The sequence below is a fragment of the Thunnus thynnus genome, chromosome 24 (genome assembly GCF_963924715.1).
Source record: "Thunnus thynnus chromosome 24, fThuThy2.1, whole genome shotgun sequence".
NCBI classification, from domain to species: Eukaryota; Metazoa; Chordata; class Actinopteri; order Scombriformes; family Scombridae; genus Thunnus; species Thunnus thynnus.
Window position 1 is genome coordinate 7,489,112 of NC_089540.1, and position 27,855 is coordinate 7,516,966.

Consider the following 27,855-nt stretch of genomic DNA (forward strand, 5'->3'; position numbering starts at 1 on the left):
TTCTGGGCTCTTTGACTAAGATCAGTTTCTCTTTCTGCCAAATATGCTTTGCTTAGTGCAGCAGAGTGGCTGCTTCTCAGAGCCAGTCCCCTTACAAGGAGTCCCTCCACTTAAGCTAAATATAAACTGTCAAAGCCCAGTAAACAGAAACTGTGTTTTTATAACCTCACTGTTCACCTGCCTGAGGGGTGGAGACCACAGACTAGTCCCTCTGTCTCACTGGTAGGAAGGGAGAGATGGAGACACAGAGTGAGTCGCAACAAAGACAGACTGAAAGAGGAGGGAGAGATAGAGAGAGAGAGAGGGAGACGGAGAGAGAAAACGCTGTGAACTGGCAAAATGTCAGAGTGCGTATCAAAACAACTCGCCGTACCTTTGTCTTTACTCTTCTCTTTTGCTAAAGAGTCCAACTTCCTCCTCAGCGACTTTTTCCTCTTCTGTCCATCTGTGTTGGGGGAAAAAAAAACAAGCAAGTAAATCATTTGAAACAGATGATTTCCATATCTGCTGTATCTTATCTGGCTTATTATATCTAATAAGCTTATGTCGAGAATGCAGACATAAATTAGCCACGGGGGGAAAGCCGCCTATGAACTCAAATCCATTTAACCGAAACATCAGACAGGGTCGGCTACGGTATAAGTGAGCATTAAAATGTATCTGTTAAGATCTATTACAGTAAATCACCTATATTGTTTATATATACTGATGAAAATGTTGCAGGATTGTTATACACGGTCATCCTTAAGCTTTCTTTGGCCAAGTTTTGCTTGAAAAATTTAATCTGGATCTTAATAGCACTAAACATTATAATCCTCCACTGTGATAAAGGTCTTGGTTTGGAAGGATATTAGTGGTCCTTGCTTAATAGACATACAAGTCTAATGCACTATAATCACCAAAAATGTATCATGAAACTCTTGTTAAGTTCTCTGAGGAGGAAAGCCACTTTTGTCAGCTGTCAACATGATGAACGACTACTGAATTTGCTGATTAATGATCAGGAAACTCTGGAAATGGTGGCACATGCAACTTTAAACTCTTGGAGTCCTCGCAGGTTAGGAAATCGTCTCGTCTGAGGCCAGGATGTCAGTTTGTGGAAACATCAGCAACTTTTAATACTATCATTCAGTCACTCTGCTGTTTGGTTTTCTGGTATCCAAAACCAACTCTTTCACACATCAGATCATTTTGGACTAAGGCGCGATCTGCTGGTTTAGCAACCTCAGTTTGAACCCCAGATGTTCCCTTTAGCTGTATCAAATGAGTTGCTTAGGAAATTTTATCCATCTCCCCCAACACACTCCATGGTAGCATTACCCACTTACGTCAGGGAGCAGGTTCAGTTTCCCCATGTGTCCAACCATCTCTGACAAATCTCAACAAGTTGAACATTGCAGCTGCTCTTTTGATAATCAATTTATTGCCACTGTAGTGATATATGAGAAATGTGCGTGTCCTTTTCAGAGCCTGAGCTGCAAAGAAAAGTGCAGCTTAGAGTGAGAAGTTGCAAGAAGTGAGAGTGAAGTAAAATCTTAGGGTGTGCGAGAGAAATAATAGGTGGGAAACAGTGAGGATGGGGTGTGAGATAGAAGGAGAAAGAAAGCAGATGTTTTGATGGAGAGTGAGGGCAGTGAGAGAGAAGGGAGAAGCAGAGATAGGAAATGGTTTGGATTTTTGACAGATGGCTCCCAAAGCTGTACGGAAATCCCCCGAACCTCCAAACCTCCCCAGTTCAACTCCAAGCGGTTGAGAAACTGAACTGTCTGATGAATCTTTGCTGCTTTTCTCTGTCTCATCACACCCTCATTCCATCCCTCTTTGTCTCTCTCAGTTCTATCTTTTCTTTAATCTGCCTTTTGTTCTTAAAGAAACACTAGAAACATGATCCCTTCGGATAAATATGAGAGACAGCGGGGCTGAGAAGCCTACATTAGCAGTGCTGAAATAGCACTCACACATACACACACACACTCTTACACACGAGTTGAAATATTTCCCTCGCTAGCACATGGCGGCCGTCAGGGGCTCTGGAATTCATAAGCAACACAGACAAGTACGTATTAAATCATGGTGGGGAGAGGTTTAACCTTCAGCTGGAATGCAAGGCCCTGGATAATCCACTGGCTGCACTATACTGCTGCTATGGCAGCAACTCCACTCCTATACAGTGAAGGGGAAAAAAGGCTGCATCTAGTGTGCATAATTTGCACAGACTCATAATTCTAATACCAAAAATAAATCTTAAAGTAAATTCTGGTTTATGACAACTTATGTTTGCGATCTTGGCTTCCAGGCTACAAAGCAAAGCAATTACTGTGAAATCACTATAAAAAAGTCTGGTGGGGCAAGAAACACTGCTCAGACAATCAAACAGGCTGAAAACGAGCCAACAGTTTAGCTGGATTATCTAAACCTGTGGTTATCAACCTGGGGGTTGGGACCCCTAAGGGGTCATAAGAGAGATCTAAGGGGTCTTGAATTGATTAACTGAAAAACATATTTTTCTTCAAGTCTTTTTCTTTTCTTGTCTTCTAATCTTAGCCTTATCTTCTCTGAATTACTGAATAATTTTACCTTCTCCTCTAAACATTATTCAAATAACTTAGTAGACTTAAAGGTATATTATGCAGGATTTTCCTAAAAAACAATATATCATCACTTATAACCCACTAGAAGTGTATGGCCTATATTTCTTATTATTTTGCTGTGTTCAGGACACTTCTGGAAGTCAGCCTTTGGGCAGTGCGTGTGTAGCCTCCAGCCAATAACAGCATGCAAGGTGTGAGGTCGGGACTCCAGGTTATATCGCTGTCTTCATCTCTCTCCTCTGTGTCATGGATGCATAAAGAGCTGCAGGTTTGTGTGTGTGCTTGACCGGGGCTGAGCTACACACACACAGAGCAGAGAGGCCATGACAGACAGGATGAAGCGTGTGCTTTGGCTGCATTCACATAAAATCTGGCAATGCTGCACCTTCCCGCAGGGTTGTGAGGAGGTGTGGGTGTGTTTATTTGTACTTTAGAGCATAACAGCCATGAAACATCCAGAAAATAGTGTTTTATTTATCTGATTCACTGCTTTGTTATCGCCAGCGCCACTCCCTCTCTTCATTCACTCTCTAGCTCGCTCGACCGCCGCTGCTCTCTCTCTCTCTCTCTCTCATGTTGTTGATCTGGGGAGGAAGGGCCAACTTTGAATGTTGTTTTTATAAACACCATACTGACAAATCTGCCTTTCATGATTTTTTTGGCTATCTTATCACAACTTGTAGAAATATGCAACCTGGGATAAGAGGCTGCATACAGAGGTCACAAACCAAAAGTTTGGGAGCCACTAAAAAACATACTCAAGTTGAGAACTGAAAGTGAGTTCAACCAAAATCTTTGCAAGAAAATTGGGAACACAAAACCACAAATTTAAACCAGGAAGTCTATGCACTGTGATGCATGTTCACAACAGACAGTTTGCGTAATAATTTCACCTTTAACCTTTGTTTTGTCTTCCAAATAACTTGAGATAACTTTAGTTTCTTGCCCTTAAGGACTTCTTTTTAACAATATTGCCACATTTCGTAATTAACATGTTGAGTACAATGTTATTATTATGTTATTTCCCTTTTAAATAAATGCCCCTTTTGAATGTGTTATGCATTCCTGCAGTGGTATTCAGTGTAGTGTGTACTTTACTGAACAAATAACCAAATTGGGAAGCTTATTAACTTGTTATATCTTTCCCACTTCTTTGCTTTAAATTGAGTGGGATTGTGTATATTTATTCTCGTCTATCTATAAACTGTGATGCATGTAGACATTTTTAGCAAGGGCGGGTCCATTGGGAAACAAACCACCAACTCCAGCAGTTTCACTGCAGTGCTCCTCCTGTTTTTGCTAGATTTGGATTGATTTGCCTGATTTTGTCATTTTCGGAACTCTTAGTCACTTAATGGTTTGGTTTACAGTTGTTTAGCTTTAAGATAGGGCCACGAGGACAAATAAAGCCTGCAGTTGAAACATTCTGTACTTTTTAATAGAGGGTGAGTACATGGTGACTCGTGGGGTGTCTGCAGCAGAAAGGGAGTCGCGTGTCGTTATGAGAAGGGGAGTCAACAGATACCACGTCAGGCAGGAAGCACCCGATCCAGATGTGAAGTATGGTTTACATCTAAATTCATGTGTTGTCAAAGCTTCCCCAAACATAGACCATACATGACTTCCCTTAAATACACTTGAGGGATGATAAGAGGATGTGGTCAGAGGACTGAGCGTTAGCTTCACTTTATGAGACACTTGGAAGTAGCTGCACAAGCTTAAAAGCAGCACAAGCACACGTGCGTACGCGGCAAACATGGGTTAAGGAGGAACAGTTCCAGATCAGTCAGTCACAGATGTGTTTGGTCCCAGTTAACAGTCACATAAATGTCACAGTCTTAAAAACTTGATGCTATCTCAAGTATGTTGCAGCAGTAAATCCCACTCATCCGGAACTCACAAACATACAAATTATGTAACACTACTTCACTCAGTTTTGCAACAAGCATAAGAGCACACACACACTCTCTCTCAATACACTGCAATACCTTTTGGCATGGTTATCTGACATCCCAGGTCATAGTCCTGGTGTAAACGGGTGTAGGCCACTTCCTGCAGCCTGGCTCTCTCCAGCTCTGACAGGCTCTGGATGGCAACTGGCGTCAGACGCACGCTCCGCCCTGACAGGCTGCTCCAGGTGAAATCACCCTGGGATAGACAAAAGTTAACACAAAGAGTAAGATCAGACTATCAGAGGGATTAGAATAATATAATTTAATGTCATGTGTTGACATCACTGCTGTTTTTCCTCTTAAAAATGAGTCTGTAAATAGTTTGTTGAGGACAGAACATGAGACAAGAAGGAATGGATGGATGGATGGATTCAGGGGTGGCTGTTGAGCAATTGCAGTCATCCAGAATGAAAATGATTAAAAGAACAGAAAACAAATTGTGCAGCAGATTACGTTATATAAGACAATTCCGAAAAAAAACAACAAAACAAAACAAAAAATATGAAAAAGATAAAAATCTGCAAAATACAACATGTGCAGGATTTCAGTTTTTACAACAGTTGAACATACGCCAAACGAAATGTATCAAAAATGATACAACCAGTAGAGATAGATAAACAGAGAGACAGTATGTACTTAGGAAAAAAGTCTGTCTTTCTCCGAAGAGCAAGTGAGGACATCCTCCAGCACTGAAACGGCCTTGCACTGATGGATTTGCAGTATGCTGTCCACACGCATAAAGTAGCATTAAGATTGCAAAGCATATGTCTAAGGAGACATGATAGCATATGGAAAGCAGAGAAAACAGTCTCAGTCTCATGTTTCAGCAGCAGACAGGTTTACCTTGCAGCTTTGGCTTAATCTGCCATCAAAACTGAACTGAACTGAATAGTGATGAATTGTTGGAAAGGGCTTACAAGCGTACTCTGAAAAGTAATTTCTTCAAGTTGCCCCTTGGATGATATTCACTCTTGCTCAAATCTTCTAGAAAAATGTTTTTTCTGAGTCTTTATGTCGAGAGCTTCTCGTCACTTTTCATGATTAGACTTCCACTGACTATATTTTTTTGAAATCGTTCCTCCCGCTGTCAACTCTCTTGTTATTTGACCCCACTTAGTGCAGTGAAGCAACAGAGCCATCATTCAGGCATGGGAGGAAAACAAGATGAGGACACAGGCGACCTGTAGAGCCACCTGAGTGAGTGAATGAGTAGTGTGTGTGTGTGTGTGTGTGTGTGAACAATCCTGTCACGAGTCAAGCGAAAAACAAGTTGCATGTTGCCCCCTTTAATAGAGCATTTCATCGAGCGCCGCTGTTATGTGTATGCCCTTCCTTATCGCTGCCGGAGGAAACCCTTTTCCCTCCCGCTTGACCTCACACACAGCTTGAGGGGCACACACACATGCACATGCCTGTACACACATCCACACACACACACACACACACACACACAGCAAAAGAAAAGACAAACAGTTGGAAAAGTTAAATAAGAGGCCTCTCTTCGGTCGAGCTGGTTCTGCCCAGCGGGATTTCTGAAGAGGATGGATGAGCTTCAGTTCTTAAGTGTCAACCTATGAAACCCCTGGAATGCTGACAGAAGAGTGAAGGGGGCAGACTAAATCCTGGTATCACCGCTGGACTCTGGCAACAATGAGCTGAAAGCCTGCGTGACCTGCAGTGACGCTCATTCAAATTTACCAACCGAGACCTTCCAAAACCAACCCGCATAGTTCAAGGACGCCGGAAGCAGGGGGTCCAAGGGGCTTATTGTCACCCCACCCACCCACTTTACCCTCCTCCCAGATTCTTTTTAAGTTACAAATCTCTGTATCCCCACAAATGCCCATATATTGCAACACTTACGGTAAAAAGATGTTTCAATCATTCCCGTCCACTCTGAGACAGTAGGTAATATAAAGCAGACAAACATCAAACAGGAAGTATATTGACATTTTAATCCAATCAGAGGACATACATACAGTGAACACTGATGGCTGCTCACAACACAAAGACAACATTAACATTCCTATTGCCTGCTTGCTGTTGCTCAGTGTTACTGGCCTGTTAACTCGTAGTTTTGGATAATTGACCCAAAAAGCTTGTATCTAATCCTACACGCACTAGTTAACTGCTTTGTGTTTGGAATTATACCTCCACCCTGTGGCAAGTTTAATGAGAGTCTCCAGTCTATCTACCGCTACACATACACACACACACACACACCCACATGAACACACACACACTTTTTGGCACCCACACTTATGAAATGAATCCGGCACCCTTGGCATAGTTTTAACTGTGAACAAAGGATATTCTTGTTAAACATACAGTATGATTTGTTGTTATGTATGATTATATGGATTTGTAGGGGGTGAAAAAGATACGCTACATCTGCAACCACATGTCCATCACTTCGATTTTTCTGTCTTCACTCCGTTTATGTTAGGTTGCTAAAAACAGAAGTCCATCAATATTGTTGTGGTCGGACTTGTTGTCTTTATGCACCGCAATTCAGTCTTGTTAATCTGAGTAGTTTGTGCAAACCGGAGCTGCTGCACGTGATTTCTGTAGAGCACATGCATTGAAATCAGCAGCGTTATGTGAAAATATAGTGCACCCAGTCCACCCCAAAACTGTTTTAATTATTTGGGTTTTTCAAACAAATCCAAATAATCCAAATAAAATGATTTTTTAAGCCTTCTCCACACTGCCAGGAATAACATTCTACCAGAGAAATACTGAATCTTTGATTTTTTTGGGAAGTCAAATTTAAATCTGCTGAGTCTAGAAATACTCTCCCCAAAAATAACCATGTCCTTATTCTGCACCAGAAAAACAAAAGACGAGCCCTTGGTCCGAGGCAGCAACGAAGTCAGTCGGGAGAGACACAAACATTGCTCAAAAATGAAGGTGAATATTGGTTTAGAACACTTCATTTGGTCAAAAGAACAAAAAAGGGGGAAAAAAGAAAGTCAAACATGATGCTGAATTTGTGGAAAGTTATGTATTACATCTTCAGCAAAGACTCCCTTTTTCCAAATTAAAAAAAAAACAAACACTGATTTGGGATCCATTTTGGACTTCAAACCATTAGAGTTGACTGATGGTGTCATTTAGAGTTCATGATAAACTTTTCAAGTGGAGAGATTTATGGTTTTTTTTCACCCTATGATTAGAAAGCTGCTCAAATTCAGCGGTGCTCATGTTCTCTCTCTTGAGATAAGGATAGTCACCTATTATATAGCACAGTAAATGCTAATTTGTTTGGCTGTATCAGTAGAGTTAATGAGCGACATGACATTCACATAACATATCTCCTAATGTTATATCCATTCAACTGTTCACCCCGCAAATGTCAAGCAACAGTGCGCCTTAACACTGGATGCCTTTGGAACATACAGCCAAAAGCGTTCATTATCACAGAGCTCAGTATGACGTGGATGCTTAGTGAGATGTAACACTGTTTGAACAGACTGTATAGAGAGAAATCTACCATGCAGCTACTGTCACAATCCTTTAACTCCCGCTGTTTGTCTCCAAAATAGTTGGTTGCTAAGCCTTTACACATCATCTGTATCCCTCTGTATTTATTAGAACAATTTCAAACCCCCTGCAGATGATGTTTGCTGGAATGGATGCGATTGTGAATCAAATAAACTCAAGTTTAACAAATGGCTTGTTACACCTGATTCAATTTTGCGTGAGCAGGAATAAACAATATAAATCATGAAAATGCTTTCGATCAAACACAGTAGACAAATGGGGTAAAAGAGTGCAAAGAGTGATTCAAGTGTGGAGTCCGCCGAATCCAAACAACAGCTTGGTGAGACGTACATGTTATATAAAATGTTATGTAAAGCCTTACTGCAAGCATAGGGTTCAGCATTTGTTGTGTTGTCTTTGTTGCTGGTGCTGACAGATGTTTTACTGGAAGGATGAATGACTTTGCTGACTAGACTGGCATCGTGCAGTTAGATGACTAATGCCGTTTGGACATACAGTACACTGCAGCATGTGGTTTCTGTTCTATTTCAGACAAAGGGACAAATGGCGCAAAAGCCAACGGGCAAAGGAATATGTCAGTTTCCGTGGCAACTCATACACAGACAATCAAAAGGGCCAGGAAGTGAGAGAAATATTACTATGGTAACGCACCTGGAACACTTGTTGCTGAGATGCACTGTGTAAAACATTTCCAGTGAATAACATCACTTTGACGACAGAGAGACTCTTTCATGTTTTATATCAAGCTGACTTGGAAACAGGTCATAATATGCATCATAACAGTTATCATTATAAATATTAATTTTATAAAGCATGTATAAATGTTTATCTACAAGGGGAAAAAAAGAAAAAGAAACTGTCCTTTCTGATTCATCACTGTCCTTGATGACTTATTGACAGCTATAATGTAGCCAATAACAAATAACACAGCTCCTTCTTTCCCACTCAATACTCCATACACCACAGAGCCATCAGTGTGACCATTATTGGTCTGGAGCGCCGTGGCAACGCATTGACAAACTGTGTTATTACTGGTCCCCATCTGGTCATACGCATGTGACTATGCGAGCGCATGTGTGTACATGTGTGATGAGTGGAGAGAGAAAAACAATCCTCAGAGAAATATATGCATACACATGCCGCCTTCAAGCGCTGTTGTTGTCCTTATTCATTGCGACCGTAAATAGAGACAATGAGGCAAATCCTCTTTTCATGGGAAAAAAGCTGTTATAAAGCCTTTAATCCGCTGGTTTGAGCAATAAATAGAGTGAAAATCTTTAAGACAGGCTGTATGTTCTGTTGTGCCCCCCCCTGACGAATGCCAATGCGGAAGTTAATTTAATTGAATTAAAGCTTTTTAATGGTGCAAGAAAGTGCAAGAAATGCACAGTACCATAGTGCTGATCTGATAACTAGGATATAGTTATACATAAGGCAACATTATGCACCAAGGATGCTTTGATGCCAGAAATGAAGTGAGCAACCCACTATGACTAAATGAAACACTGATAGATGAAACACTGAATTTAATAATGACATTGATAAATAAACTTAATGCGGATCAAATGCATCTGGCAAATATTCAATCCACATAATAAGGTTAGTATCAGCATCTCTAGTAAGTCTGTATGAGAGACATGTAAGTGCCAAGAAGTGGTAATAAAAGTGTTTATTTTTTTGTTTGCTTTTTAGTAAAATAACCATAATTTATGTCAGATTTCATCTCCTTTATGGTAACTACGATCAGTAGTTTTATCATCGATAGCAGATTTTCATTATAGGGTCTGTTTTGCTGTTATTTTTAGCTTTGTGGCTGTGAGGATGGCGATGTCTGTTGATCAGTCAGTTGGTTGGTCTACCACTTAGTCCAAACTGAAACATCTCAACAGCTATTGACATGATTTCCAAATTGCATTCATGATCTCCAGAGGATGAATCTTAATGACTCTGGCAATCTCTTAACTTTTTTTCTAGTGCCATCAGCCTGTCAAAACTTTCTCCAATACTTAGATTTATGACAAAACTGATGACATTTCCATCGGCCTCAGCTGTTAAACTCAGATGGTGAACATGATAAACATTATACCTGCTATACATCAGCATGTTAGCGTTGGCATCGTGAGCATGTTAGCAAGGCTGACCTCAGCAAGTACAATCTCACAGAGTGGTTGACTTGAACCAACGCAACTTGTTACCTCTATTTATTTCTGATAATATAAATTAATACATTCACAGCAAGTTATGTAATTGTGATAATGGATCTGCCAATGGGAGTAAAACACAGGTAGCTAGTTAAACACATGGGCACTACAGCACCTCATTCTCTAACACAACAACATTCACATACGCTCACATCTGGTAATGACAAAACCATGCCGGTCGGCTTTGTATAAGCTACAATCAAGGATGACATGAGCAGTGATATTCCAGGAAGGTACCAGAGGCCCAGGAAGAGATCACTTATAGCGAATACAGACATTAAAGGGACATTCCAAAATTATTGACATTGTACTTTTGGTTTGTTTTCTTTCGCTTTTGTGTTGCAGCTGGCTTTAAATGACCCTTGAGCAGAGTTTCTGTGACACAAGGCTGAACTAGAGGAATGCACAAGTATTTTTCAACACTTTTCTGTTTTTTTTTTTGTTCTTTTTTTTTGTCTTTTTACAGGTTGGCTTCATGCATGCATGTAATAGATTGCTTTCGCTGACCTGGAACCTCTGCAAGTTTCACATCTGCTTGTAATTACTGACCACCCTTGCTTGTCAGCCAGGAGTGTGTGTGTGTGTGTGTGTGTGTGTGTGTGTGTGTGTGTGTGTGTGTGTGTGTGTGTGTGTGTGTGCATGTTTGTACATGTACCTGTCAGACACTAAGGATTAATAGGCTTCTACACCTGTTTTGGGTTGTCCATGATGCTGCCTGAGGGGAAACAAATACCCAATTATGTATCCCGGTTATCCACACACAAAGTGTTACATAACCTCATGTGAGAGTAATTCAGCTGTATCAGGCTATCAGGCTTATCACTGGTTGTAAAATGCAAGGTTATCAACCTACTGTGTAGCAGGTCATGCAGATGGAGTATAATGTGATTATCATACCGTCCATTCCAAGGCCAAAAAAAAGGGTAGCTGCTGTGATTTAATTGTAACTGGTTGTGTCTGTATGTTACTCAGTCAGGAAATTATTAGTCTGTATATCAATCAATCAAATCAAAAATTAATCAACATTTGTCAAACATCTGTTGCTTTTAGCTTCTCAAATGTGAGGATTTGCTGCCTTTTTCTGTTTTATATCATGTAAATTGAAGCTCAAAAACAAAACAAAACAACAAACAACAAAACAATCTGAAGATATCACATTGGGCTCTGACAAACTATGATGAGCATTTGTTACTATTTATTGACATTTGATAGACTATTCAATCAAAGTTACTACTAGGAACTTTTTGTGTTGATTTTGGCGACAAAAGCGGAAGTGTATCCCGGAATGAAGACTGCATTTCCCATGAGCACCCCTGCATCACGTCATAAAACCTTGGCTAGCGCGTGCATTTGTTTTGGAAGCGAGTGACAGAAAGATTCCACTTATTTTTAATACTATTTCTCTTATTTAAACACAGCTGTTTGCGGGATGCATAGCGATGAGGTAATGTATCTATTTGTGGCTATGTAAGGTTGATAATTGTAATATGAGGACGGTGATTTGTTTTAGTACCATTCATACACCTGGGTTACATGTGAGGCTACGTTCACACCAAATCAAGCAATGCGACACCTTCCCGCAGGGCTGTGCGGAGGCGTGGGTGTGTTTATTTGTGCTTTAGAACATAGCTGCTGTGAAACAATCAGAAAATAACATTTTATTTCAATGAGTCACTGCTTTGTTTGTCTCTCTCTCTCTCTCTCTCTCTTGCTTGTGCTGTCACTTTGCTTGTGATCGCTCTCTCTTTTTTAGACAATAAGTCTAACTTTAATTTTAACTTTTAACATAGAGAAATAATGTATTTGTACTCCCTCCCCATGTAGCCCAACGTAAACATAGGTTCTTCCCGTCTGCATGCTGTAAATCATTTCATCTGATTTCACGGGGAATCTAACCCAGTGGCAAATAACTATACAGAAATGGCCAATCTTCGAGCTGATGATCTCGTTAGCTTATGTAGGTCATATAGAGACATCCGAGACATCATGAGACTATTACATAACCAGTTAAAAGTTCATTGTGGCTGTTTCAATCAAAGAAATTACTAAGATAGTAAGTGACAATGAAAGTAATCGTTTTGCAGCCCTGATGTCCCATAAACCTAAAAGAGGAGGAAGGACTGATTCATACACATGCATAACTACTGTATAATTTGAATTGGCAATGGAAAATTTGATCAGAAAGTTCAATTAAAAGGTCAAAAAATGGTCAAAAGGGAGAGGGAACAAAAATGTTCAAAGACAAAGGTGAATATTGGTGTTGGAGAACCTGTTTAATGCAGCAGAAAAACACTGATGGGGTCTTTTGGTCAAACATCCAAGCCCAGCATGATAATCTGAATTTGCTAAGTCAATAAGGTCAAAACAATGTGAAAGAACTGTGACGCTCACCCACAAATTAGCATCTGTAAACAACTATAAGCCAGTTTTGTCCGTCCCAGCATGCAGACGAGGACAATCTGTCTAACATTTTCTTCAGAGAGTCACATTCTGGCAACAAAAGTGATGTTTGCCTCAGCATATTGTAGCGATCACGTTTTACTCCCCTCTGAAAGGAACCGAAACGCAAAACTTGGCCGAGAACAACTGTCGAAACGACTTTTGTGTTGACTTCCCCACTTGATGCTCTCGGTTCACGGAAGAATGACACAATGCATTCCAACAATGCACAGCTTGATTTAGTTTAAGTGTATGAGCCATTGCTGTATTGTTTTACAGGCACTTTATGGAAATACTTCCTCAAGCTTTTTCCCCCCCACTTTGAATTTGTTTACAGTTTATGTGGTTCGACTGCATTCAAGAGTTATTTAAATGACAAGTTGAGCAGTAAATGCACATAATGATATTTCATTCTTTGTACATATTTCATGCTGTGGGAGGGCATCACACATAGACATACAGGAATTGTAAATCAGCACAAAAGCATTCATATGTGGGTATCAGCTTTCACCGCGTATTGTTTTTCTTCTGCCTTTGCATTTAATGAGGCCTTGCTGGCTGGCTCGCCAGAATGAGCAAAGGCAACTTGGATTGTGTGCTCCAAATACCCTCCCCCCCCCCCGGATCATTGGCAGGCACATCTAAAGCGTCGGGCGAACATCAAACATTTTAAAGACAGATTAATATGAAGGCCCTGCAGCAATAATGAGGCCCGACCTTGAAGACTAAGGATCTTGCATAATGGTTACATAAGCTGCAAAAGCAAAGAAAATCAGGTATTGTATCTACACCGCAGTTAATAGTAGAAGGAGGAGTGGGTTTGCGTGTGCCTGGTGTTGGCTCGAAGCGATCTGTGGATGGCAGAACGACCGCAGATATCATCCAAAAATCTGTCAGGGTATTTCTCTATCAGCTGTCATTGGCAGACTTGGGTTTATGTCAGAGACGTTATACTTCTGTTTGCAACACTGAACTTTATGCGTGATAACCTCTGGCATTTACACTGAGTATTTGTGTTAGAGAACAGCAACAAGCTACTAACCTTTCCCCCAATTCTGGATGAAATTACAATTATTTTTGTCTCAAAACTTTTCAAGTAAATATTACATCATTGTCATACTATTTGTTCTGTGTTGGAACTCTTTCGGCGTCGTGAGGCTACAGTTTGTTTGTTTTTTGTGTATATGTGAGAATAGTGGGAGGTGAAACATCACAGTTTAAGTGTGAAGATCCAGTTAAATATCCAAAATAATTCAAGTCCTGCATCATATTATGAGCTTGTTATTTGCCACTGAGGAATATCTTAAATGACACCTTATAGATGATAAAGTACAATGTGCTGATTCCTCTGTTCAAAGTGAGTTTAAAAAGTCTATCAGGGGTTTAATGCAGCTGTGTTTAACATGGTCCTTACTCCTACTTTGACTTGCAAACCATTGATTTGCTAGCAGGAGCAGTGTGTGTTGGGAAACTTTAAAATTGCCTGGAGGGTTGCAGGAGCCAGACTATAAACAATGGATAACCTCATTGTTTTCTTCTTCTGTCCATCCTACTTTATCACCTCTCAGCACTTTCTTCCATATCCAAGTTCATAATTTCAACTAATGAGGGGAAAATCAGGGTTTTCAAAATCCCATTTTCATCCCTCTGGATTTTGAAGATTCAGTTTTACTTACTTCTTCTTTTAAAGTCCCAGTGAAACAGAAGTTTAACATCTTTAGCTTCTGTGCCGTGACGTATTTCCAAGTGAAACAGAATATCTGAGCGGTTTACGGTTACAAGAGGGATTTAAATCAAATCCTTTGCATTTGATTGGACTGCTAACAAGTGGAAGGGGTTTACAGAGTTAAGTGCGATACAGAGCTGCAGAGGCTCCGCACACACCTCCCTCACCTGTTGTTAGATCGGGAGGAGGACGAGGGAGAGATGGATGATTACACCTCAGCCACATCGTTGTTGAAATGAAACCAAACTTTTTGCCCACTGATATCCAAACACACATCTCTTCCTATTTCTCTCCACATTACAACCCATAAAGGGTGAAGTGCGGTTTTATATGACCGGTGTGGCCAGCTACTCCCAAAGTCACATTTGATTGGATGAAATTTTGTGCAGGATGAGTCATCAGACATTTAAAACTGCTTAACAGGGAGAGAAAAGACAAGGATTTGGATGTAAAAATACTCTGATACTGATTTTTTAACATATATTTGGCATATAACACGAGAAAAATGAACAATTAACACTAGGAACATGTATTTTTCATTTTATGGGGCCTTGTCCATCCCACTTCTGCATCCCCATCCATATCTATTACCCATCACCCTTTCTCCTCTACTAATATCTCCAGCATTTCATCTCTCTCTCCTTATTCAACACACACACACACAGATACACAAACTACACCCTATCTGAGGAATGTGTGTAAACTCAACTGTATATAAGTCAGTAAATTCTCCTCCTTGCTCACTCAAACCAGACTAACCGGCTGAGCTAATGAAGCCGGTTAATCATTACTAATTCTGCATGGAGAGTTGAGCCCTTTTAATGATTCTTTGCGTGTGAGAATGTGTGTGTGTGTACGTGCATATGAGAAGGTGAGACTCATGTGCATTTTAGCATAAATAAGTGGAAAAAAACGCATTGCTCGTTCCACTTGAACTGCAACAAAGTGATTGCGGCCCCGATGGCAGCAGCTGAGACTGAGACGGTCTGAGCCATCAGCACTCGGTCCTCTTTGACCTGTATGCGTGCATGTGTGTGAGTTCCTCCGGGCCTCCGTGTGTGTTGCGGAGTGATTTGAAACTCAAATTAAGGTCACAACTCAGCAGTAGTCTAACCACTGCCAAACAGAATTGAGCAGATGACAATTGTAGTCTTTCAGCCACCAGATTTGAGCACGATTTTACTCAATAGACACTTGTAACAGAGGAAATAAAAGGATCATTTGCAAAGAAAGAAAAAAAAAGCAGGTGCCTGGGGTTTTGTAGTGATTATTTTTCCATCAAACAAAGTTGAGTGGGGACTAATTTAATATAATGCGTTTCAAGCTTCTTGAAAAATGTTTTCCAGTTTTAAGCATTGGCTCCAGTCAATAACTGAGACTGTAGCCAGTAATACAGTAATGCAATGATTGCGGATCGTGCATTTGCAGTTGTGTGCTCGCCACATGCAATATCAAATTCCCAAAACTGACTGGATGGAGATGTTCATGCTAGCTCCAGGTCCTCCATGCAGGCACCGTGGCCAAACAGCTTGAGTCCGCTGACATGATCCCTCCACGGCTTCCCAGCTGTGCAAGCAGGCAATCCATTTAAATCTGCATCCAGTTACCACCCTTAGATGTGGTTGGAACACTGCTGCACAGTGAATGCATCTTGAAAACCTTACTAGACATTAAGACAATCATAAATGGTTCTCATTTTGCAGCCAAATATACATACAGTCTTGTTTAGAGCCAAAAGTGCCAAAAGTTTAACTAGGATTAGACTTTATATGAAAATTGCCTTTTTTTAAATCTTTTTTTTACACTTTATCAGTTAAAGTTAAACATTTCCATCTCACATTATTGTGGTAACCCATGTTTTTGAGGACATGTTTATTTTTCTGGACAAAGTGTTCAGTTCTGGCTTCCTCATTCATTTCAATGAAATGAAGACCATAAATGTCTACATTTATGTGAAAAATAATAGTTATTATCTGCTTAGAGCAACAAACACAGCATGCAGCCGGGATTCAGACTGAACTGCATATAAACAAATATACAATTATGGTTTTAAGAAGTGATTGTATTGCTGATACAATCAGTGCGCCTCCATTAATACGGAAGGACATTCAATACGTACATAGTACAGTGTGTCTGCATGTGTGTGCAATTTATCTGTCAATCAGTTCAAATGGTAGTGTAAGTGGCCCCATGGGCATTGCTTTCCCATCGAACCCTTTGCAGTCTGAGCGCTCTACTATGTCAGCACCGTGAGAACGGTATCTCACACACACACACACACACACACACACACACACACACACATACACAGTCTTCACAGAAACCACTCCCAGAGAAATAATGTGCCACTCCATCAGTCCTGGAATGTTCTAAAAAATAGATTCGGAGATTAGAAGTGGCATCTGTGCCAAAAAGCCGGAACACGTCGGGTCTCAGATGTAAAGCGGGAATCCGACTTATGTGGCCCTCGACTCGCCTTCTCTTATTTGCCACAACTGTGAAGAGCAAAATCCAAAATACCACAATACTTACAGTTGTTTTCTCCTCACACACGCTTGTCACACACACAAACCTCGTCATTTTCCAGCAACTCTCTGACAATCAGATGCTTAAGTATTTCAATATGAAAATCTGCTGTAGCAACAAAGATGTACACAAACAGCCATATGAGGATGCACAACAACAACCATATCAGAGACCCAGACAACTTTGACCCTTTATTTCCTGCTGTCCAGACAAACACATGACAACTATGACACTGGAAAAAAAAGACCAACCAAACAACCAAAGTTAGAAAGTTTCCAGAGCTCTTCAGACATGTCCCAAAGCACGCTCTGTTGGTAATTCAAGAACTTCTAGCGATTAATTTCTAATTTTGAACATTTTATGCCATCAATCTGTCATTTCTGTAGCAGCTGCAGTCAGATGAAGACTCATTTTTCTGTTGAGAGCTTGAAATTTTTCTCCTGCTTGTTAAATGTCACGACAAACTTGATTTCACACAGTCTGGCGGTGAGAAATTCAGTTGAAGGGCGGTTTTGCAACCATTGATCTCCTCCTTGCTTAAGAAAATTTCTTCACTGAAGCTCATAAACTTGTACATGTAGGATGTGTTGTTGTTTTTTTTTTGAGGAAGTAGGGTCACAACTGTCATTTAAGATAAGTTTGACCTCTGACTGAACCATTTCAAAAGCAAATTCTTGAGTTGACAGACGCAGGACTCGAGCTCTTTGTTCTCATTTCTGCATCTATGTAGATCCTTACTCCTACAGCTTAGAGTGTGAGTGCGTTTAGTAAATCTTTATTTTTCATGGATGTAAGATTACATGTTCATCCAATTAGGGAATAGTTAGTGTATTTTTCACGCCTGCGGCAAGAACTTGAGACCACATTCCCTTTGGTTTTCACTCTCTGTGCTCCGTCCACCGTATCCATTTAACACAGCGGGATCAGAGTAAAGTCTCCGTAAGACTCTTTATTTTCCACGTGGGTGCCGGATCACCCCTCCCAGTTAATCCTGTGAGGTAGTTAAAGAGCGGGGGGATTATAACATGCTGGTCTGCCCCTTCAGAATCCGGATGATGTTGATGATGAAGATGACAGAGTTAAGGCCAGACCGCGGTCGCTTTATGAGACGCGCGTCAGACCCTTTTACGCACGGCTTAAATGTGACGTGTGCGCACGAGCCACGCATGACGTCGCACATGGTGTTCGGCGGATTGCGCACATTTGCTAGATGTGAAAAAAAGAAAGATAATGTCTATGTCTAATAGTGTCTAGAAAAGTAATAAAAGGAAAGATGTGTTTGTTGAAGACTTTAAAAATCCTCATATGTGATCATTCATTCAGAATTATGAGTTTGAAAGCCTTCAACAGCGCAAAGCTGACCTTCAGGAAAGCTCTCTCTTTGTTGTTGCTGTTTTTCACTCTTTATCCCTGTAATTTTAGTGACACATGACAACATGATCAATGTGTTTCATTGTGTTTTATTTTTCAACCCCCCCACCCCTTCCCACAAACAACTTAAGGGGCCCTTTTCATACCCCAGGGCTCTTCCTGTAGGAGGAGGTGGAGTCTGGACTGACTCTGCAGCTTCCTATGGAGATTGACAGACTTCCATGACTGGACTGGAATGTCTGACCTCGCCGGGACACGACAGATTTCAAACCCCGGGGGCTACTGATGGTTGAACAACTGTAGAGCACTTTCTTCATGCTACTTGTAGCTGCAAATCCTCCAATCAGGACCGTTGTCACATATCTTACTGTAAACCGCTCTGTGTCTCTTTTCTCCACATTTACAACTCATTATCAAGGAAACTACATCCAAAAATAAGATATATAAGACTATAACTCAACCGCTATGACAATATATTATGAGTCATTAATAACAATGTGATGTAAGCCATTCAAACGCAACCAGCCACTGTTGAAAATACTTCAAAAGTAATTAAATTAACATTTCAAACCATCAGCCTTGTTTCTGTCTAGGAAGTTTTAGCCAAGTGTAACTTCCTGGAGACCCACACCACACCCGCCACTGCCCAGCGATGCTTTGTTCTCCGTGGACAGTGGATGTGACTATGTGTGTGTGTGTGTGTGTGTGTGTATGTGACGCACACACGTGTAACGCAGGTCATAGTCGGGTCAGCTGGTCTATTATTGATTCTCGAGCGGAAAGAGAATGAACACAGCGCTCCAGTGCCCGCTGCCCTGCCCAACACACACTAACCAACATTCAGCTGACCGTAACGCGTGTGTGTATATGTGTGTGTGTGTATATGAATGTGTGCCAGTAAAAAACTATAAAGTGTTAACAATAATGACTAGGTGTAGAGCACTTTAAACAGAGGCTGATAAGTGCTAATGGGGTGTTAACTGAACATGGTAAACTACTTATCACCTTCCCATTGGCACTGCTCCGTGCGAGCCATCAAAACTCAACAAAAATCTTTTTTTTTTTTTTTCCCACTGGGTCTGTTTAGTGTAGGTTTGATTAATGGTGAGAGTTGAGGGAAATACATCTACAAAGCTTGAAGCACATGGTTTAAATAAGATCCAGCGCTGAAACATAATGAACCCATCACATTTTTTTGTGAGACTGGACTAAAATTCATCCAAAATTTGTCATTTTGCTGGGTCTTTGCTGGAAAGCGAGAACACTTGTAACAGAAAATATGCAGAAACCAAAAAAGTCTATCTGTGAGTCATTATGTCAACACCCTGGGAAAAAAAAAACGTTTCAATGAAATCAGATGTAATGTTAGGGCCGCGGGCAAAGGAACAAGTGATTCATTTTGAACGTGATTCCGGATCCAGGTGCGAATGCAGGAATTTTTTTCTTAAAAAGAATTTCTTAATTTGTGCTTCTCATGAACTACTGCACTTACTTGAGTGACCAAAAAAAAAAAATCTGGCACACGTAGGGGATGAAAATTTACAGAAAACACGGAAGGGAGTGAAATTTACACAAAACATCTCAGCACTTTCAAGGGACTACTTTGGCTGTTTTCACTGTTTCCACAAGAGCTGCAGAGTGGATTCGCTCCCCTGATTCCGTCTGAAAAATAAACCCTGACACATCAGATATACTGAGGACAATAAAAGTCCACTGCTGAAACGAAAAAGTCGTACTTTACATGACTTGTAAACGCCAGCTATCTATCAACAATGTTAAATACATCTATAATGTTTATAAGTTAACATGGGACACTAAAGTGAAGCGCTTTCTTCCACCTGTTTTCAGAAATGAACAAATGCTGCCTCATATGATCACTGCTGCCATTTGAACAAAAATGAAAATCACATGTTTTCTTTGTTTTAATAAAAAATAACCTTTTGTGATTTTTTAACATGAGAAATGACCCAGACATAAAAAACAAAAGTAGTAACTGGAACTTGTTTCGCTGACTTTTTTTTTTTTTCCCTTCATCCAGCATAACTTTTAACCTTGAAACAAATTTCATCAAAGATTGTGAGAAGATTAAAAAGAAACCAGAAACCTTTATTTACCTTTGGGAGCCTGTTTGTTCTGTTCTTGTCCTGACCACAAACATGAGGATTCAGTTTGTCTAAAATACCACCATACCACCTTCAGGGAGAGAAACAGGATAAACACACAATGGCTGTGTTTTCAATCAGATCTCAGAGCTCCTTTTTTGTATTTGAGGAAGAATGCATTATATTTTTGCTGCTTGCTAATTATTTGCTGTGCCGAAATCTTTAGGCATAAAAGGCATCGTGTGTCATCACGCTGATGCAGCTGCGTAAATGAGTGAAGATGCAGCCATCCATTCATCCGTTGACCAGCTAGCCATGGTCAGTGTATACACACACATACAAACGCTGAGACCTTTCCTGTTTACATACTCGTCACTTGACTATAAACAAGTGAGTGCAGATGATGAAAGCTTAGCCTGAGGATTCCCCCTTTTTGATTCATTCTTCCTTTACGCCCTTTTTTTATAAGATGCACCGCTGGCCCCCAAAAAAAGACATTTGGAATGATTTTTCTTTAAAAAATAAGGAGGAATAAACCATTTTAGTTTATTTCAAATGTGAATTGACAACATTTATGAGGTTATCTCGGTGCATGCGGAGCTCTCTGAAGCTTAATTTATAACCACAACAAGCCATGCCCTGATGAAAATGATAAAAATAGTCACTTATTTCCTCCTGCCACCAGTTTCCTGGTTTCCTGATATCCAATTTGAAAATGGACCAAAATGACCGTATTCCCAGTGAGAGAGGGAAAAGAGTGAGAGGTGGAGTGAGGGAACATTAATAGACTGTAATAGACTGGAAGGCAAATAGTGAGTATTTGGGTGTGCCACTAAAGAATCGGCGTGTGTGTGTGTGTTCGTGTGTGCGTGCGTGCACTGCCACAACAGACTTGTTGATCCACACATTCCAGTGGCAGCCTTGAGAGCAGCTAATCCAGTCTCAGTCAAAGGCCCCTTGAACTCCTGGGGTCACACTTCTTACCAGTCTACACACAGAAATGCATGGGCACACACATTACCTGGGTTTGTTCTATGTGCAAATATGCGCATACCGAGCACTTACGTGGACGCACACAAGCATAAATAGCACACGGTGTACCAGATGCACCAAATGTCTGTTTGTTATTCCTATCAAAAAACAGTTATTTCTGGCATCATCTGTGTTATTCCTTGTCTGACTCTTTATATTTCCCTCATGGTGGCTCTCTGAGATGTCACCAGACCGGAAATTTGACTTCCACCCTCCTGTCTCAATCTGTCTGACCTTTATTCCATCAGTCCGCCTGTTGCTATCTGTCTGTCCATCTGTCTGTCCTTCAGAGTTTTTTTTTCTCCTCTCAACGCTTTGCAGACAAAATAACTAATGATCAGCCAAGTAAGCAACTCCGGGCGCGTCACATAGACATGCACACCAGCGACTATCAGATAATCTTTTAAAGGCAGCAACATGACACTGGTTGAGAATGAGGCTGTTTATTTAAAGCTACATATGCTACTTCCCACGTTGAGGCTAATTGTTCACACTCGTTTGTAATTATAGCTTGATGAACTGTCTTGAAAAGAGTGAAAGAGCATTCTACAAGACTGTGTAACATAAACATCTGCATGTGATGTCTTTTTTTATCTAAAGTGAACGGACAGTAATGGAGCCAATTTGCTTCCATTGGACTTTTTTTCAACTTTTACAATTTTGTAAAACAAGATGTGTAGGTTTATTTAGACAAAAGACAAAAAATATACTTCTTTTCCTAGAATAATTATGGTTTATACTTGTTTTATTAACATTGATTATAATCTAACATTCTACATATAATCTTTTTCAAACCATTCCCTCCAAAATGTATCATAGTCGGTGGGGTTTTCCTACTCATGATCACAAACACTTGACGTTTGCCATTGTTGGACCGTTTCACTCATCATGAGAACCAAGCTACGCAAGCCAAGCTTTGTATTTTGGTCACGATAACCCTTCTACATGCTCCTCCATGCTGTTTTTGTAGCTCCGTCCAATTCAAGCAAAGAGCTCCGCTGCACTGTTCCAGGGTATTGCAACAACAGAGACGGTCCACCAAAATAACAGAGCAAGTTGTACAGTCAGTGTCATACTATGATTGGGAAAAAATGTGTGTACGAGGTTGCTTGCATGTTTTTGTATCTTGAATTGGGCAGGAAGCAGTGAGATAAATGTACATTTCAGCAATAGTAAGTTTAGGGAAACAGTAGATCTATCTCACGGAGTCTTATTTGATACAAAGACGTCCACGGTAAAGATCATACAGTATGGGGGCACAGGTTGCACACACAAAAAAACACATGCACCTTATTAGAGCAAAGCACTCACAGACACACTTTGCTCCGAGCCCTCTGACCCTCAGAGACACGCTGAAGCAGTTAAACAGATGACTTGATCCTTGATGCCGACCCGACATTTTTGACTTCTTCACCTTTCGTAAAACTTCCTGGAAATTTCTAACCCCCGAGAAAAAAGAGATGGGTCGTTTGCAGACGGTTTCACAGCGGCCTTAAGTCTGCATGCGTTACTATCCATCATAACACACTGTTCTCGATGCTAAAATGTGCTAACCGTGAAATACACTCTGCTGAGATTTAACAGCTTTGGCTAGTTTTGGCATTGTTGTGTTGCTAAGGTCAAAACAGAGAGCAACAGCTGTCTGAGGTGTTGAAAATATGAGCAGGGATTTCTCCAGCGGACGGCACAATGTGTTCTTAGCATCTAGTTCTCCTTTGTGTGTGTGAGTCATGCGTGTGTGTGTCTGCATCCATGACATCAGTTTGTGTAAAGAAGTGGATTATAGAACACTTATTACTCAGGATGGTAGCCTTGATTAGTTGTGTCTTGATTCTAGTTCACTGCACTGTTTTGTGGCAAATAAACATGCTGTTAAAGTCCTTTTAAAATGCCTAAACTATGATGTCATGCTTCTGCACTTCACACAGCAACAGAGTGATTGACATCATGCCCTCATGGCTCTAACACAAACAGCCAGGAAACATGACTAACCTTTTCTTGAACCCACTGACCAACTCCTTCTCTAATCCTTCCCCAAAAAAGAAAAAAAAAAGAAAAAAGAAAAAAGAAACACCTCTGGATGAGGTATTGCGGTAACCAGGGCAAGAGCTTCAGCTATAAATCAAACTCCTTAAAACATTCTAGAGCACATATTTTGTTCAGGCGCGGATAAAGACACCTGCCTCTGGGAGCGCATCTCACCGCCTGCACAAACGGTGGATCAGATCACGCCAGAACTTTCTCTTCTGCATTTCCTCCGCTCTGTTTTTCCCTCAGCCTTCGACTCGTCTCCATAAAAAGACAAGTCTTGAGGAGGGCGGACTTCTCTTTCGCTGTTGATAATAAAACAAGTGCCTTTCCCTGACAGGGTCTAGAAAAGAAAAACGAGGGACAGGCAGTGTTGTCATGACGAGCCAGAGGTGACGGCTGTGGAACGTGAAGAGGCAGTTTTCAACTATGTGGTTTCTCTTTTCCTGTTATGCTGCGACGGTGTCACGCATGCTTTACCAAAGCAAGATTCCTTTCAAGTGCCAGATTAATGAATGTGCAGGAACAAGTCTAGATTGTCACAACACATGACATCCACTATATTAACATTATGAAAGAACAGTGCAAAGCAAACACACAGCTGACCTGAAAGTAGGATTTTACTCAAACATGAAAGAGAAACATTTCCCCCTCAAAACGGACTGACAGGCTTTTATAATAAAAACTACATTTTAATCCAGTTGATTCAGTATGTGTGTGTGTGTGTGTGTGTGTGTGCGCTGCATTCCTACTGACTGCACGCCTGCATGAACAAAATGTCCACTCCTGCTATGTTGTCCTTCTGGGTCAGAGTGTGCTTAGGAAAACTTGTGATCAATGTAAATAAACTCTCTGTGCTGATGACTAAGAAGCCGCATGGACGGTTGATGCCATCCGCCCACACACACACACACACACACACACACACACACACACACACACACACATATAAGCGTTCACTAGAGCAGACAGCATTTATGAAAACTTTCTTTTGGCTTAGAATCAATAAAGATTAATTCATTTTATATTTATAGTAAGAACTCCTTTCAGTGTCACCACCAACTTGCCATAAGACGGTAGGCTTTGTGGCTTTTTCTGGTTGAGCTGTTTGTACTGGGAGTGGCAGGGGAGTAAAACAAACACACCTACTGCAATAGAACAAGGTCACACATCAGCAGGTAGGGAGACCGCAGCATATTATAAAATGTTTGCTCTAAGCATTATGGAGATGGGGAAAGGAGGGGGAGGAAAAAAAGAAGAATTTGAAGATTGCATAAAGGACGCTTTGCACTCAAATGAGTGACGTGGAGAGAGACCGCGAAGAGGGCAGGAGAATGAGAGACAAAAGGGGGAGAATTTGGCACTTGTCTAAACAGGTAGCTGCTCACGGGCTGACAAGGGTCTCCTGGATGGAGCATTTTCTGTTTGGTCAGTGATGCGAGACAGATGCAAACAAACAAAGAGAGACAGAGTCAACGATGAAACAAACGATAGTGAAGGAGGGTAATCAATCATTTCATCAGCACTTCCTTTGTGCTGCACCCTATCTGCCTCTTTACTCTGGTGTCACACCACAGCAAGGGCACATCTTTCAATCATGTATAGTCTGAGCTGATTAAAAAATCAATTGCAGCTTGCTTTCCGAGATCTTTTTGCACTCAGTGAACCTCCGGAGACTGAACTTTCAGTTATTTCAGCTGTAAATGTCAGTGTTTCTCTAAAAGGGATTCACCATTGGATTCTCAAACAAATACTTAATTTGAATGATAGCCTACTTTAAAGCACGCAAGTTGTAACTGAAAAAAAAAAGGATTCAGGACAAAGACTATCAGTATTTGACGATTGGCAAAAGCCTCCGCGCTGGCTGGCTGCTCTCCAGGATTAGCTCATTCACCTCAACTCATGAATTCTAAAACTTCCTTGTTCATTCATTTCTCTGTTGTCATTATCTGACATCAAGATCACATATTACTTCCTACTGTATAACTGGATATCAGGGATGAAACTCCATTGTTGTAACGGTTATACAGTTATTCCTGCATGAGTCCAACATCCAGAATAAGCCCTCCAGAGAGAACAGAGCCCATGAGCCATATATCTTTGTGATATGGAATACTTCATTTTGAGGTATGAACCCTACAGAAACATGCTATTACAAGTACTACCGATAAGGCCAGAGCAGGAGATGGCTGGTGAAGAGGCAAAGAGCATAATTGAGAAAGTTGACAGACATTACTTGCATGATTGGTGCCTGTTTTGAATCAGATGAGAATCTCCTGATGTGGTGTATAACTTGCATTTCCTATCTGAACTAATGGGATGATCCATGACTTACTAAGTCACTAAATTATGAGTTGTCTGCTGAAGCTAAATCAATCCGCTGGGCTGTGCAAACACTATTCACAACCCACTAAATGAAGTGTCTTGTGACTGAGTATAAATTAGAAAACATGCAGTTTATGATTCATTTTATTGGACAATGTGATGGCAATATCAGTAGTAAGATTTGGCGATGTGTTGGTGCTAAAGATTAACAACAGCTCTATTAATGTAGTTTCAGGCTGACATCTGTTAAGCAACAAGTCTGGCATTTAAACACTTTAATGTCTGCAAATGCTCATTCCTTAACAAACAGCTGCATGGGCAGGAGAGCAAGAGTCAGTCTCACACTGACTTAAAAAGCCAACAAGCATGGATTTCAAGCCAACTCATCCATATTTTTTTCTGATGATAAACCATTGCATTAGAAGTGATTTGTTCCTCTCTGACATTTTTATCGTCTTTACAGATAATGAATCTTGCTCCGGTTGACTAAAAAGATTGCCTGTGTGTCAGTCTTATAATCCTCGTAATACCATGTAAACCTGTAATCTGCAATACTGGCAAACAAATTCCTTTCAATCCAGACTGTTATATTATCCCTGATGGTATTCCATTAGCACTATGCCCTAACACCATAAGTAGAATACATCACACGTCACTACAAGTGGAACAAATGCATGGCTGCCTCGAGGGGGGATTAAACGTTTACGCACTACTAGCAACCGCGAGGTGCTGTTACACATCTCTCACTTGCTCTCTGGCTCTGTCTCTTAGCCCTCTCCATCCCTGTGTGTCTCCAGTCTGGTAACCTAGAATCCGAAATATTTATCTGCCCTGACTGGAATGACGAAAGCCAGCATTTATTTATCATCGGTGGATGAAGAGTGACTTGAAGGGGCGTAATCCTCGATTAACACAAATGCAATTCGCTTTGGAACTAATTCTTTATCATATTTTAACTGCATTCTTGCACCGAAGTTCAACTAAGCGTTGAGGATTTATGAGACGGCAACTAGCAGCCTGGCTAGTAATTTGATTGTGATACACAGTAACTCTTACGCCTTTACCTGCTGCTTTTTGGAATAAAGTGGTGGTTTAAGGTTTCCTGAGGGAAGATTTAATATATTTACAATCAATAGATTCTGCCTGAATGAATTTCTTGCCTTATAAAGACTCTACAAAAGTTCTTTTTAGACACTTTTTCCAATGCAAACTATATTTGCTTTCACAGCTTGGCATAGTCACAGTGCCGCACTCCAAAAATACTTTGCTACTGTAGATTACTTTTATAGATTTGTACTGCTTGCTCATGAAATGTAGTGCTTCAACAGAAACTTTGCAGATGTTTTCATTAGGGCTGGGCGATATGGATAAAATTATCACAATATTTTTGACCAAATACCTCAATATCGATATTGCAACAATATTGTAGGAACGACTACTAGTGCTTTCACAAAATATTGAAACAATGAGATTTTTGATAAAAGTCAAATAATTTTAATAATTCCTAGTTTTCATATGCCGTCACTGCAACCACATACTCATATTAGTGTTTCCTCATGCACAGGCTGGACTGAGAAACCAAGTAACAATCAGATAAAAAGTCAAGCAGCAGGGGTACAGTCTCAATGCCAAAGAGGAAAAAGTATTCAAACCAAACATCTGTGACAATTTTCTGCCATTTTCTTTTTTGTTTTCATTTGAGAACTGTTTCCTTTAATAGCCAAAAATGGCATCTTACTAATCAGATACCACAATTTACTCAATTTTACTCAACTACCTCCCAAACATGGTTGCCATTCAAGATTTTTGATTCAATAATTAACCAGTTTCAGGGTTTCCGCCGGTTTATTGCAAGCCTGGCAGCCTGCCAGGCCTGAGTCGCACCCCCACTGGGCCTAAGCATGGGGGATTTTCTTTTTTTTTTTTAAAGTATTTTAAGATGTTTTTTTAACAAAAATGTATTATAGAAGTAGCAAAGTTCCTTTCAGAAATAGCTCAGTGCGTAGCAAGTGTGCGGTCTAGAAAGAGAGAGAGCATGTGTGTGACGGTGAGGCCGAA

At 40.6% G+C, this 27,855-nt stretch overlaps 1 protein-coding gene across 2 annotated transcripts in view; it reads right to left on the reverse strand.

The window, feature by feature from the left end:
• LOC137177436 (rho GTPase-activating protein 6-like) overlaps nt 1-27,855 on the reverse strand; it is an 81,196-nt gene that overhangs the window by 14,647 nt on the left and 38,694 nt on the right. For both annotated transcript variants that reach the window (XM_067583768.1, XM_067583769.1), the window contains exons 2-3: nt 4,580-4,739; nt 374-445 (exon numbers count right to left, since the gene is read on the reverse strand). In XM_067583768.1, coding sequence (XP_067439869.1) covers nt 374-445; nt 4,580-4,739 — 232 coding nt within the window. The remainder of the gene's footprint in view (nt 1-373; nt 446-4,579; nt 4,740-27,855) is intronic.